We start from the raw sequence: 14,584 nt of genomic DNA on the forward strand, positions 1-14,584 counted from the left end.
AAAGAACACCGTCGGTAAGGTAAATCTTTTCCTGCAGTACAAACAGGTGCAACGCTGCAGCTGAGAGCACCTCGCCTTCCTAGCTGCTGTCAGAAAGACTCTTCAGGTCACCTCTCCTCTGACTCCACAGCCACATCCATCCCCCAGCGAGAGGCAGCTGTGGGAAAGCACCTTCAGAACAAGCACCATTTTCCTTCAGGTGGCCCTTTACTTGTAGAAGAACCTGGCTTTGCATCCTGACCCCTCCTAACAAACACCTCTGACTCTTCCCTCTCTCATGGCCAGCTTCTCTCCCACTGAGCGAAAGAAGGGCCACCGACAGTCCTCGCCTTCCTCGACTGGATGAGCAAGAGCTCCGACGCAATGGGGTATGTCTGATGCCGTTCCTCTGTGCGTGCAAGGCCAGCGTTCGCTATCACATCTCCTGCTGCTATCAGATGCCCGTGTCTTTGCAGTGACAATCACCTCTAAATTGGTCCCTAAGAGGAAAAGTAAATGTTGTTTGTGCCTGTGCCCATCATCTCCAGTCCTCATGCAGCAATTTACATTTACACTTTCCAAAGGTCCCAGGCTGGACGGACTTACATCCTGCCCCTGCTTAGCAGCGATCTGGCCTGCTTTGGCCCTGCTTTGAGAAGCCATCAGTGAGAACAGAAGGGTAGAGGGGTGGGGAAATTCGCTGTCACTTTAATATATGTGTTTTTCTGATTTTGTCTTTGTGGTTTGTTTTTTGTTTTTTTTTTTTTTTTTAAAACAAGTTCTTATATTTGGTCCATAGGTCTTCTGTGGTCCCGAATTATATCACCCTTAATGATCAGCTTGGTTATTCCTTCCTATACAACATTCACCAAATTTACAGCAATGGAAAGAAAAGGAAACAAAACAAAACATTTTTTTTACAAAGAAAAAAAAAAAGATCATTTTGGCTTTGACTATGCCAACTACCTAGATCAATGGAAAGTCCTTAAGTGTGGGCAAAATGCCATGGCCAGGTAGCTCAGAGGGAGGGCACAAACTCGGGGTTAATAAATGTACCCAACCCGTTGTCTCTGGCCACAGGAGGAGTCAGGTCCCAGAGGCCAGGCTTGCCTCTGAGATGAGTGCTCTGGGAGGAGCTGGATACTTGGAGAGCCCTCCCGCTCTTTCCCGTCTCCTTCACAGCTCAAAGTTGGTAGGAGGCGGAAGGGAATTGGGAAGGAGCAGGGTCCGGGTACAGGCAGATCCCTGGAAGGCTGGTGGTGTTTTCTCCAGTGGTATCAAGATGCTGGAGCGGGTCGTTGGCACAGTCGGACTCTTCAGTAAGCTTGGCCTGTCTCTACTGGTAGGAGGCCCAGAACGGCTGAATGTTCTCCCAGCTTCATCCTACGCTGTGTAGACAGACTCACGTTCTTGGCCAAATAATCAACAGCAGCTGAAGAGAAGGGGGGAAAAAAAAAGAGGGTGAGCAAAGAGTACAACATGAGTGTTAGCATTTAGTGGAAATGAAGCTTTCACCATCAAAGGGTGCGTAACCAACAGAGTGACTCTTACAAAGAGACGCCCAATGCAGTGGTTGTCACAGACATGCCAAGGACATTGTGCAAACACGTGATGGTCCTGCCAGAAACACCTGACAGAACAGAGACAGCTGTGGCGTGCAGAGTGCCCTCCGTGCGTCCTGCTGCAGTCCCTCAAATCTCCCTGTGAACCTGCTGAAAAGAGCTAGAATTCTCCTGCTGCCATGGAAAATGGTGTTTCCGAGGGAGCTGTCTGAAGATGAGCCTAAGCAGAAAGCCAGGAAGATAAACCTTCCAGCCTCACCTCTCTGGATCATCTCACAGCGGCAAAGCCAGCTCCTGCTCTCACGATGCTGGTGGAAATGATTCCAGAGATTTCAGTGGAAGCTCACCACGTCCGGACAGGGCTCGAATCTGCGTGCTGACTCATCCGTGTGAGCTCCGCTGCCTGCTTTCATCCACCCTTCCTAAGGGAAGCCGCTTTGCTTATCTCCATCTGGGTGAGAACCACAGCCACGACTCCCGGGGCGAGGCGTGAACCCGCATCCCAGCTCGCCCGACTGCCCCGTGGTCTGGGGGGGAAAGAGGACTGGGGCAGGATGGTGACATTGCTCATTAGCTGAGCTTCAGTCAAGTCTCTCCCTTTCGCTAGCTTTAATGTCTCAAATTAGATTAATAAGGAGCTGGCAGGAGACCTACAATCGGTGCCAATGAGTAAACAAATTTCAGCCATCAATGTCTTGTCAGATGCCTGCCCCAGAGGAGGTCCCTTCCAGCCACAAATTCTTATTAGACTTGTCATATCTATTAGAATTCCTTTCACGCTTCTGCGTTCCATCACCGGCATCATTAACACAGCTCCGGCCTTTGGGAACTGCGAGGACCACATTAACCTGGCATCTCTGCTCCTCACCGGCTGGGACAGCGCAGGCTGGGCGAGCGCTGGCAGGCTGGAAGCGAGCAGGCTTGGCACGGGGTGAGTTATCCGGGGCCGAAGCAAGGGGAGCACAGCTTCCGCAGGCGGCTGAGGCTGGAAGGGGCTGAGTTAGGCAAGTGGAGGTGGCACGCTGGCTGGAGCTCCTTGGGGACTGGGATCCTGGAGAAGCTAAACTGGAGCACTGGGCTCTGTAATGTTGTGTTATAGTGCCTCTAGCTTCAAGGATTAGGATTAGACCCCAAGGTATGGCTCTCGTCCAGACCTTTTCGGCTTGATCCCCTAATATTTCAGATAATAACCACATTAAATAATGTCTTTGAGAGGCTGTAGGAAAGAGGAGGTTCACTCCTCGGACACGCTGCTTGGGTGTGTGGTTGTCACCTGTGCTCTGAGTGAGTTCAGATGGGTGCTGGGAACAGAGCTGCTCATCCTGCTCTGGGCAGCACTCAGCAAAATGGAAATTTGATGGCAGTCCCATCCCTCTAAAAAAACCACGCTGAAGTCCCAACATTGCTTTCTGTGCCAGGAGGAAGAGTTCAAAGGCACCAAGGTATCCCGTCCCAGAAGTCAAAGACGTGGTTTGTTGCTTTAATACAGTGGAAGCCAAAATAAAACCAAAAACTTATCAAAAGTACTCTGGGTGTTTATTTGCTTATGTGAGAGAGAAAGTGTGTCTGGTTTTGTGTTTCTAAAACAAAGAATAAGGAGACAAGTGAGGGGACAGAGAGATTTTCTGGGCCAGGTCCCAAGCTCCAGAGCTCTTCTTTACAAGCCCAGGTTATGTCCCCGTTACACAGAGCCTGCCCCCACCACAACCCCCCCATTCTTATTATATCACAGTGTTCACTAAAAACAGTTTTGATACTTTTTTTGCTGCATCATAGAAGAAAGAAATATATGACCTGACCTGAGCATCAATAAATGACATAGTAGAGGTCACCTCACACCAACTGGCATTTAAACAAGAAAAGAAGCAGTGAAGAATTAAAAAGCAGGAGGAATTAGAAGTATCTGCTAAATACAACATGCACTGGAGAAAGACATGAAAAAATGTTGTTATATCAAGGTCAACTTCATGTAAGTGATTGCTCTAACAGGACTAATTACCAGTGAAAACTGTTTCCTCGCATAGAGATGATAATAAATGGGGCTCATTATAAGAAAGGTTTAAAGTGACGTGGATTTATGTATTGCCTGGACAGAGCTGTAAATACAGATATCTATAGATACACGTGCACACACGTGGAGTTTGCTGCTTAATGTAGATCCCACCTTAGAGCAGCTACAGTTGGTTTGTGCTGCATCTGCCATGGGCTTGTAAATTTAATGGGTGTCCAGCAGAAAAGAGGGAGCTATGCGACAGAAATCAGGAAAGGGGGCAAATAAAACACCACAAATACAGCTGCGTCAGCAGTTTTTCATCAGCATAAGGAGAGGCCCAAGTCAAAATTCCTGCAGCAAACCAAGACAAACCCTTCTTTCTCTTTCCTTCTCCTCTGCTGGTCTCTCAGAAAACATAGCTCGTCCTCCTTATTTTATTTTTTACACACATGGGTGTGACTAACGTCTTGCCCAAGGGAATCTTTATTGGAAATACATGGTATTGGAATTTGTTTAAGATTTTTATCAATAGCACGTGTGTCCAGCCTCACATCCAGAAGCGAGGGGAAGGTCAAGGGGTCACAGATCAAACTCCCGAAAAACAAAAAAAGGAGGGGTGGGGGGAAGCTGCTATTGATCCCGTCTGCCGCCACAGCCGGTTCTCATTTAGCCGGAGAAGTTAAAGACATTAAAGGGCTGTGACGGAGAGGGGAATAAAAAGCCACAGCCAAATGGAAGGAAAGGTCACTGAGGACAAGCTATGGGCAAGCAGGAGCGCTCCCGGAGGAAGAGGATGCACCTTTAACCCTCCACGGATCACTCTCTCACAACACCACTTATCATTAGTTTAACACCGGCAGGTGAGCCCTTTGCCAGGCTCGCTGGTGTTTTTGTGACCCATCCATTCTGGAGGAGAAATAAAATCCTTCCAGTGTCCCTCTGCCTTTTGAGTCTGAGGTTTAGGTTCAGGATTAACAATCCCAGCCTCACTTCAGCTTTTGCAGAACCACAGCACCATTGACAGGCACCAGCTTAATGCATTTTGTAGTAATATCTCTGAGCACGGACCCAGCCCCTACCTTATGCAGAGGAGGGGAAAAAGAGACACACATAGTTCTGCATCACTAAGGGATGGCATTAAAATCTCAGCTTTCCTTTGATTGAACAGGGTAAACATGTTGTGGGGCTTTTGGAAAGGAAGAATTGGAGAGGGGGAAGGACAGAGGTCTGGAAGTTGTCCTTTTCTAATAAAAATGTTTTACCTAAAATATTTCAATTGGGATTTTTGAATTGGACTGTGAGAGTGTTGGGGAGGCTGTGTGGAGTAATCTCAATCTGTGTGTGGTGAGTAGACCCCCTTTTTCTCTCTAGATGGACAGGTTTCCGTGGGAATCCCTTCCAACACAACATCTATACCTTCTTCCATCCCCTCCGTCTCTTCTCCTGTTCCCTATGCAGGGGGAATACAACCAGTGCACTTACTTTGTCCGTACTGTCCATACTGGTAGCCAGCCACTGGGTCCACGCTGTAACTGGTGGTGCTGTAGGTGGGAGGACAGTAGGACTGGGAAGTTGGGAGGCTGTCCACGGACTTGATGGAGTCACTCCGCTGGCTGCAGCTGGCAGAGATGGAGTTGGTGGTGTCCAAGCCACCGTGAAGGGGAGAGATAGAGAAGTCAGCCTGGGGTTGCGGAGGAACCCCGCTGGGGTTGCTCAAGATGCTCATCACCTGGAGAAACAGAGGAGGCAACATGTCAATGTCTGGAGGAGAAAGGGTACGTGTACAGCTGCCTTAACGCATACCAGGGAGAAACAGTCTACGTACAGTGCTGCTCTATCCGTATATACACAATATTGATACAGATTTGGCCAGGCTGGAGGATGAAGGCTGCTTCCACCAAACAACAACAGACAGACCCCACATGGGCTCCTCTGTGTCTAACACTTGATTTGAAGGACCTCAAAGGGGATAACTGAGAAGTTCCTTCACAGCACACTGAATTTTTGTTTTTTTCTTTGCTTGTTTTTCTTTCTCGTTCCTGTTCCAGCAGGGGGATTGGACTAGATGATCTTTTAAAGTCCCTTCCAATTGCTAACATTCTGTGATTCTGTGACCTGCCAACAACGTTAGCTGTGCTGTTCAGAATGAACACTGGAGAAAGGAATAAACCTGGGACAAACCTACTCAACACGTACTGCTATGAACCAGCACCCTCCGTCCCTACGCACAGCCCTCGCAGAGGAGCAGACACGCGACAGGGAGCAAAGGGACATATTTTCAAAAAGGGATGCTGCAGACAGCCTCTTTCTTTGGAAGTCTGAGCAGGGCTTGGTTTGCAAAGGTCCCTAACCGAACCAGACGCAAACTCATTCTGCCTTTGATGCAGATTCAGCTTCAGGGACTGAAATGTCAAAGTTCTCTTTAGCCTCAAATGTTAAAGGAGAACAGGTCTTGGTCCGGCTCAGTTTGAAAATGTAATTAAATTCGCACACAAGCGATCTTCCTGCTTTGAGACCTGAAACAGATGAACTAATGATCTTTTTTTTTTTTTTCCCCCTTCTTTTGCAGCAAAGATGCCAGATTTGTTCCTGCGGGTGAGTTTGGGGTAAGCCGCTGCCTACAGGCCTTCACACAAGATCCTGCTCGCGCTTTAATGCAATTGCCTCCTGCAATCAGCAAAATTACCCCCGGGGCTGCCAAGTTAAGAGTGTAAAGAGTTTGCAGAAGCTGAGGGAAGGAAGGGAACTCCTCCTGATGCCTCTCGGTTGATCTCCGCAGCCGCCGCAGGCGTGCCTCGCCGTATTTGTGCTGGGGAAAGGCGGGGAGGGGGGAGAGGGGACAACCAGTCACCTCGGGGGGCCAGGCCAGCGCTCAGATGCCGAGCGGTTGAAAATCTCCGAATTTAGCATAACCTTGTTGACATCAATTAAAGTGGCAAATTGGAAATATTTGGAGCCTGGCAAGTGGTAAAATGAGCCCTTTATCCCCCCACCAGCGGCCTGGTGAGCTATTGTGCGGGGGATACATTCTCTGGAAGGACACAAGAGGGGTTGTATAGAGCGGCGTGTCCCCTTCCTGCTCACCCCGACACCTTCCCCGTCCCCTCCTCCCTCACCTTCCTGCTGGAGCGGGGGCTTAGGCTGAATAACTGGCTACGCACTGGTTTTTGCTTTCTAAAGCTTCTCCTCCCCCCCCGGAAGGATTCAGGAGTCCTGCAAAGATGCTTTCCCTTGATGTGATGCCACCTCCCGCCTCAGCCAGCCTGAGATCCTTCCCAGGCATTTGTCTGGGAGGGGAATTCGGGAGCAGGGGTGGCTGGACCCCCGCAGAGGGGGAGGTCATAGGGAGGTACTGGGGAGGGGGTTAGTCAAAACGCCTGGAAAATCAATCTAACCCCAGCCTCTGGGTTTGACTGCAGCGTGGTACACAGACACAGGAATGAGGTTTGAACAAGCCAAGTAAAAGCAGCGCAGTGGCCGCGGCACAGAGCTCAGACAGGGTTCACTTACCCTCTCCTTCTTCAGGGTTTTCAGCCTGCGCTCAGCTTAGAGTTTGCTACTGGTCCCCGAAAGTTAAACCTAGCTTAGCTGCCTCTACACCGCAGGGCAGAGGGCACTGCAGACAGAGCCTAAATCACCTCCAGCTCTCCAGACCCTCTGGGCACAGCTTCTTAATCACAGTGATTAAGCCTCAAGGTATCTAGATGAAGTTGTTCAGCCCTAACACTGTGCAAAATGTGCCCCATAACAGCCCAGAGACTGAAAGGCAGGGGGCTGAAGAAAGGAAATTGCATTTAAATATGCAAGCCAGAGTGGATTAATATGAGAATAGGGCTGTCATGCTTTTCTGTGTGGATGTAACGTAAACCTCTCTGCCTCAAGGCTTCTGCAGCGGGGAAATCATGGGAGTGCGGCCTGAAGGTAGGTTTGCCAGCTGCAAAGTTATTTGTAACCTTCCACTAAAGCTGGGTCATGAACTTTGATCTGGCTCAGCTCTGCGAATCCTCCTTCTCTGCCCCTCGACCCCGCTGGGCTGCAGACAGAGCTCATAGCTCCAGCATCGCCGTAGCGGTAGGTGTGACATCCTGCCCTGACAGATATCCAGGACGCTCGCGTATACAGCAGCCACGAGGCATTATTGGGTTTCAATCATAAGCAGAATCAGATGGTTAAAACAATAAACATCCTTCTTGCCTACGTGAAAACACAAGACTTATGAATGATGAGTTATTTTTGGAAAGCTCCAGCTCGGGCAGCAGGAAGCCGGGATGCTTTCCCTCTCCGTTCCTGAGCTGTCCAGGTCTGGCAGTGCTGCCTGCCTGCGGATGTGCTGCCCGCGCCGCCAGCCCCTGCAGATTCAGAAAAGAAATCGTGCGCTATAAAATGAAGGGCAACCGGAACCACTCACAGAGCAGAGGGTTTTCTAGTGCTCTCCCTCCTGGCCATCTCCCCAAAAGAGTCAGATGCTTTATATTACGCGGAGAAAAGAAAAGGCTCTTAAAGCAAGCAGAAGTCATATTAACACTTCCGCTAAGGCCCTTTTAAAAAGAACGAGGGATGTAAAGCAACGGTAGTAAATGAAACCCAGATTCACACTCTTCAAGTTCAGAGGAGCTGGGACCGGTGAACACACTTGCACAATTCCTACTAAAGACAGTAATTGGCTTTAATCAGTCAGAATCAGGGCTGATTTCTAATCCCAGCTCTGCTACTGACTCACAAGGGCTTGTGCGAGTCACTTAAGCTAGGACTCGACTCAACTAACCTTAGCCACATGAAGTTAAGTTGCTAGTCTCTGCTAATCCTCTAGAATCCCTCTACAGAGAGACTGACACTCCTGAAGGACAATTCATCCCATCCTAAGACCCATTCCTGAAAAACATGGGCTGATCTTCCCCCTGGGGACCCCTAGTGAAATATAAGGATGCCAATATTTCATCACAACGATGCCAGGGTGGTGAACGGATACATAACTCCATGAAGGCTGGAGAGGGGAGATGCTGGAAGGTGGCTACGAGATGCACATCCCTGCTGGAGGATCTCATGGGGCAGGGGGGCTGAGTGCTGCAGATGGGGCCAAAGGAACCCCAAAGGTCTCCGGTCAGCGTTGTTGGTGATGGAACGTAGGAAGCACCTGCCTTTTCCAGGCACGCTGGGAGCAATTTGGGGCTGGGCTCCCCTGAGACTATTTGCACAGGTTTACCAGAGCACGGCATCCCATCTTCCCCATCCCAGGACAGGAAGGTGTTAGAAATAACAGGAGTTCTTGCTACGCAGCCACCCAGCAAGGATAACCCTACACAAGCCCTCCAGCCTCGGCAGGCCTGCGTTATCTGACTTCTTGTTTCAGCTGGATAAACTCATTTTCCAGGCAACTTTTGAACTTAGGAAAGTCTGGGGCATCTGGAGAAATCTATTCCTCAAGAATGCAAAGTCCTTTTACCTTTTCTTTTTGACCTTGCTTTTCTTATAATTTATTACTTCTTGGTGCATTATCATCAGTAACTAAAAATCAATACCCACTTCACATCTGTAAGGTTTTATCTGGAGGGAAATCTGCTACCTGTCCATCACAGTGACTGACAGCCTTCCCTTTCCCCTCCCTCTCATCGCTTGTCTCTCTCCCTTTCCCATCTCCTTTCCCTTTGCTTGCTGTCCCAAATCAGTCACAGGCGTGGCGTGGGCTTGCACTTCGGGCTAAGTCAATAACGGCCACGGTGCTAGGAGCCTTCGGCCTCGTTTCTACCCTTTCCGGAGGTCATTTGTCATGGGGAGGAGGGGGGGTAAGGGTCTTCATATGTTGGGGAGCCCAAGGTTAATGCACAAAGACCCTCCTGGATGAAAGAGCCAGCCCCCCTCCTCGCCTCCTGCTGCTGCCTCCCTCCCCACCCTCATCTCTGCAGCTCCCCTCTGTTCCATGTCCCCCCCCCCGGGACGTTTCATCACTCTCTCCCATACTTTAAAAGAAGGGGAGTTAAAAAAATGTAATTAATTCCCTCCATTTCTGAGCTGGCCCTCAGGGCCTCTGGCCGTGGAAACTGTAGCAGGGGAAATGTGCACCCTTTATGATAAACGAAGGCGGCTTTGGAAAGGGAAGTGCAATTAGGGCCTTCAATCTGCGCAATCAGGTCTTCTAATTTTAGGGTTGGGGGAGGATGGTTGGGTGTGTTGGGGGGACAGGAGGGGCTCGAGGGGCAGACAAGTGATAGGGAGAGATATCGCTTAGATAGAGAAGGATGCGAGCGCGTCAGGGAGGGCAGAGAGAGGGGAACAGATAAGTTTCATAAAAACCCTTGTCCCCGCAGACCTGGCTGCTGCACCTCGCTGGGCTCTGCAGTCGAGAGCTCTGCGGGAAATACAGCCCAGGCCATGCCGGACAGGCTATACATCCTCAGAGTCCCTATACTTGCATTATCGGTTTGCTTTAGGCTTGCTAAGACCCCCAGCGAGAGAGAGATCAGGCGTGGACACATGCTTTATACCTACAGTCGGTGATGCTGCCCTGCCCCGTGCCCAGGAGGACACGGAGGCGTTGGAAGGAGATCAAACCCAAGGAAACAACACGCTGGGGAGGCAGGAGCCTGCAGAGAGCATTTTCCGGAGTGACCCCTGATTCTGTGGTGTCTCCGTTTCTGGACAGTTGATTTGATACAGCGTAAAGCATCCAAAATCAGAGGCTGCGTTAGAAAAATGCTGCATTTAGAAAGCGCTGAAGCTGGCTAAGTTCTGAATAAAGGGAAGATGTAATGATCGGCAACTAGCCGACGGGTGTTAACTCCAGAGAAGCTGCTGGGTGGTCCCAAAGGAATGGAAACTGGATACCAGGCAGAAACGGCAAAGGGAAAGGGGAACGAAGGGGGTCCTGGCAGTGGGTAGCATTTCTGAGGCCGTGGCACTGCTTTCCTAGGAACTGGGTAGAAATCTTCTCTGTTTGGGAAAGAATGGAAATGGTTTTGGTTGGGATATTTGCTACTACATCAGGCAAAAAGCACAGGGAAATTCTCTGTTGTTCAGAGGCTGTTTCTAGGCTGAGATCTCTCTTTGTTTCACCTTCCATGGTGTCAATGTTTCAACCGCTTTCCTAGGGAATGGGCAGTCTGACAGGGGCCTGATGGTCATCCTGGGAAACACTCTGGACCTTATGGTTTTCCAAACAACATTCACCAAGCTAACAATTAGCTCTGAGTTCCTCCATGGGGGCTTGGTCTCTCTGCCATTTGTGGTTGATTCAGCTTGGTCATCCTCTGTCCTCCTCCAAGACTCTTCTTAGCTACTTTGTGGGGACCCAGCTTAATCTTTTCCATCTTTATTTTGCAGCCTGTTCAGCTAATCTTTTCCTTCTCGCTTGCAGAAGGTAACCCTTCCTCATATTAATGCTTTTTGATCTCTGTGGATTCATTTGCACTTGGTGGGAAGAGGAAGAGTCGATTATTCTATACATACATTAAACGGAAACAAAATGAAGAGGTGACTGTAGGACTACTGAAAGCCGAAGAAAGACTTGGGAGGAGATAAATACAGTTTCCCCAAAGATCTTCACTTGAAAGGAGGACAAATATATGCAAATATGCCCCTAGGTAGGACTAAAATGACTTATGTAGCAATCACTAACACTGCACTCACAAAACCAAGCAATTAATTTTGAATATTTTCTAAATCACTAGACCCAGCTGAGTTGTATCCCAATATGCCAAACCAATCCAGTGAGTACACCCATTAAATTTGATTTCGCAATCAGGCCAAGGATCCGGACAGTGTTTCACATTGCTTGCACCTAGAAAAGATCTGATCCGGGTGATTGCAGTCCCTTCCATCTAATGGCACTTCCAACTCAATTTTGGAGCCTGGGGAGCAAACTTCACGTCAGCCTTCTTTAAGGGCAACTTCACTGACTTCCAAGCACAGTCCTGATTCACTGCAACAAGCAGGTGACCTAACTGGGTACTTTGATTTTGGTGTGGCTTAAAGTTTAAGAAAGCTGATGCTCCACTGCCTCATCTAGCCAGGTATTTATCATCCATCCATCAGTATCTTACTAGAGCTAAAGAGAACAGCGTTAGATGAGATAACACGATCTCACAAGTCCTTCCTGCTACAGAAGGACCCCCAGGTTGATGTGGCTGCTGCTGCATAGCGGTGATGTCTCGTTCTCCTGACCTTCCCCACTCTGCTGGAAAATACCGGAGTACCTTTCCCAAGGCCATGCGAAGGGTGTCAGAAGCAAAGCCAGGAACAGAATGCAATGTGCCTGAATCCTTTCTGATGTGTATGAGACAGATCCCTTCAAAGTGCTCAGAAACGGATACTGTGGGCTTGTGCTTGAGCAGTGGTACAGTTTGGCAGGGAACAAACACCCAGAAATATCACCAGTGCCTTTCAGTGACTCAAAACATCTGAAGGATGTTTCAGCACCGTAGGGGAGTGGTCTAGGACACAGCAGGTGAAATGGAGATGAGCGTTTGTGTCCTAAAATGACCCTGTTCACTTAACGGATGAAAAACTGCCACACAGTCATGATGGAGAGGGCCTGGGGAGATGCTGGGGGTGAGATGGAGCTGGGGATGCAATGGTGAGCTGCAGCAAAGCAGACCGATGCAGGCTGCACAAGGAGAGGATTAGGGAAAAAAAAAAAAAGGCGATGGGAAGTTATTACCTGATTGTTCAAGGCTATGGTGAGGTTCCACCTGGAGCACTGCATCTTGTTTTGGGCACCCTGCTTCTGTAGAGATGTACAAATTATGGAGAAGGTCTAAAGAAAAGTTTCTAAGCTATACAAAAGAATGGGAAGGACTTAGCTATAAGGATCAGAGAAATTGTTTAAGTCTTGATGGGGAAAGAGGAGTGGGCTCTTCTTGCAATGGAAATACCGTAAGGAAATCAGAAGCACCACGGGGTTATACAGCTGTAATTTGGAGGGGAGCAGGGGGAGGCATCACTGTGAATGGGAATTACATCAAAAACTGCTTGATCTAAAAACACAAGCGACTATCCCTGATGTTAGGGCACCAAACTCTACTGTCACTTAGATAAAAGCAGATGGCAAAGCTTTTAGTAGTCCGGATAAGCAGAGAGGAAACAAAAAGACATGCTGTGCTAAGTGGGGGCTGTCTAAGGTAAAGGGGGTGCCAGTTCTATGGGCATTAATTTCACTGACAAGCAAAATCACAAGACATGGACTTACCCCTTCCAGAAACGGGAGAGACTCGAGCCAAAAGGCTAACTAGTGCCTTGCCATGTCGAATGTGTCAAAGGGGTCTGATTTCCATGCACTGCCGACTATCTCCCCTCTAAAAATGGGCGGTTTGTGCTTTACTAACCATCAATACCATTATCCACCGTGTGTTACCTAAGCATTAGGTGTTTTTCCTGATTCAAGTGGAATTGCTATAGACATTCAATACAGAATAACCAAAAGAAGGCCGGTGCTTCCCAACTGTCCTGGCTGGCAAAGCGAGCCACCCTGTCCTCCTCATTTCCAGGCAGTAGGCTGCATGAACAGAAGCCACCACAAGCAAACTCTACCCTGACGCTGTTTTCCCCGTGAATATGTTTCTCTGTGAAGGACAAGTGAACACACTGGAAAGGAAAGGTTCCATGGAAAAATCCCTTTGTTGAGATACGGAGCATCTCTGGGCAACTTTACACAGGGTAGTATTTGCAGGAAGATGAATCTTACTTGTGGCATTTCGGAACTCACTAAATCATCTGGAAGGAGAAAGGCACAACCATGGAAAAGTAAAATTTCTAAACATTTCCAAACCGGCAGAAGAACTCAGGTTAGGTTTGGCTTTGGAAATAGGCTGGATTGGTGATCAGTTGAGGTTTTTATTCTGCACCTATTCTTCCATTCCGGGGTAAGCTCAGACAAAAAGGACTTGGTGAGAGATTCAAAACACTAAGAAATAAACAAATAAACACAAAGGTTTCCTCCTAAATCTCAGCCCTAAATCTATTGCTGAGCATCTGCCTGATGTGAATAACGGCAGCGTGGGGAGACCACGCAGCACAGCTAGGTCCCAGCAAATTAAAACTGGTTTATAAACTTCCGTCATTCCTCTGTTTGGCAGCGCTAGGCTGGCAGAGACTAACAAAGACAAACCAAAAATTCACAGAAAGGTCTCCTCTTCCCCTCCTCCCTTTCCATTTCTCTCCCTCATTTTATTTTTTTTTTTCCCCATTTCTCAGCTAAGCTGATCTGTGCTCGCTCACTATCACAACCCCCCGCGGACACTGGTAATGGAGTGCGGGTGCTGACTTACTGCTTCCAAACAAGATTTCCTGAGATCCTTTAAGTCTGCTCCATTCCCCCCCTCCTTCCCTTGCTTTTCTCTCTCTGTCTCTCTCTTTTTGGAGAGTGGAGGGGAGCCTCTATAAATGTGAAAGGAGCTGCACTACAAAGAATCCCCCGAGTGGCATATCCCAGCCCCAGGCGAAGCTGCTCGGTGCACTGATAGTCCTGCTGGAGGACTCCTCTTTCTCTTCCCCTCCCCTCTTTCTCTGATCAATCAAGGGCTGTAATCAGTTAAGGTCCAGCTTAACTGCAGTGTAGATACACCAGTTAAGCAAAGCCAATGCCTCCAGGGTTCCCAGCGTAAATACGGAGAGGTCATGGGGAGATGAAATAACCCTGAGAAGTTCGGCAAGTGCAGGGCTAGCTAGGCTCACACCAAACACTTAATAACTCGAGCTTGGCAAAAGAATGGAAGAAAGGGAAAATCAGAAGCGTTTCCTATTGCCAGCTCCTCTGCTGCCTGTCTCAGTCCCCTGCTTTCCTGGGGGGGAGCTTGGTGCATTTTTTAAAGTGAGGGTTTCTCTTTTCAGCCCACCCTAATGAACAAACAACCCAGACCCCAGTCCTGTCTGCGAGCACTTCAGCCCAGCTTGGATCTTCTGAGCGATGAAGTTTTAAAGTCAGGACCCCTGACCCCTTCCCTCACCTGTAGGAAAATCACAGCTCCCGAATCCAAGGAAATGCCTTTTGCAGCCCCACATAGTGCCATGTGCTCTTCCTTGGGACTTCTCTCTGCTGCTGGGGAGCATGGTGGTATTT

The 14,584-nt window shown here is 48.8% G+C and overlaps 1 protein-coding gene across 1 annotated transcript; it reads right to left on the reverse strand.

Moving 5' to 3' along the window:
• Positions 1–890: 890 nt before the first annotated feature.
• On the reverse strand, positions 891–12,256 carry LOC104469019 (paired box protein Pax-7-like). The gene is made up of 3 exons (XM_010083350.1): positions 12,188–12,256; positions 5,017–5,263; positions 891–1,411 (listed from the first exon to the last, which is right to left on the reverse strand). The coding sequence occupies exons 1-3, from the start codon at positions 12,230–12,232 to the stop codon at positions 1,296–1,298; spliced, it is 408 nt and encodes a 135-aa protein (XP_010081652.1). The 5' UTR covers positions 12,233–12,256; the 3' UTR covers positions 891–1,295.
• Positions 12,257–14,584: the final 2,328 nt, after the last annotated feature.

The sequence above is a fragment of the Pterocles gutturalis genome, unplaced genomic scaffold (assembly GCF_000699245.1).
Source record: "Pterocles gutturalis isolate BGI_N339 unplaced genomic scaffold, ASM69924v1 scaffold34345, whole genome shotgun sequence".
Taxonomy (NCBI): domain Eukaryota; kingdom Metazoa; phylum Chordata; class Aves; order Pterocliformes; family Pteroclidae; genus Pterocles; species Pterocles gutturalis.

Coding starts and splice junctions, on each gene's coding strand:
- LOC104469019 (XM_010083350.1), bottom strand. CDS start 12,232: ATGCAGTGCTCCAGGTGGAACCTCACCATAGCCTTGAACAATCAG. Junction 5,264..12,187: donor CCATAGCCTTGAACAATCAG/GTAATAACTTCC, acceptor CTGTTTCTCCAG/GTGATGAGCATCTTGAGCAA. Junction 1,412..5,016: donor GTATGGACAGTACGGACAAA/GTAAGTGCACTG, acceptor CCTTCTCTTCAG/CTGCTGTTGATTATTTGGCC.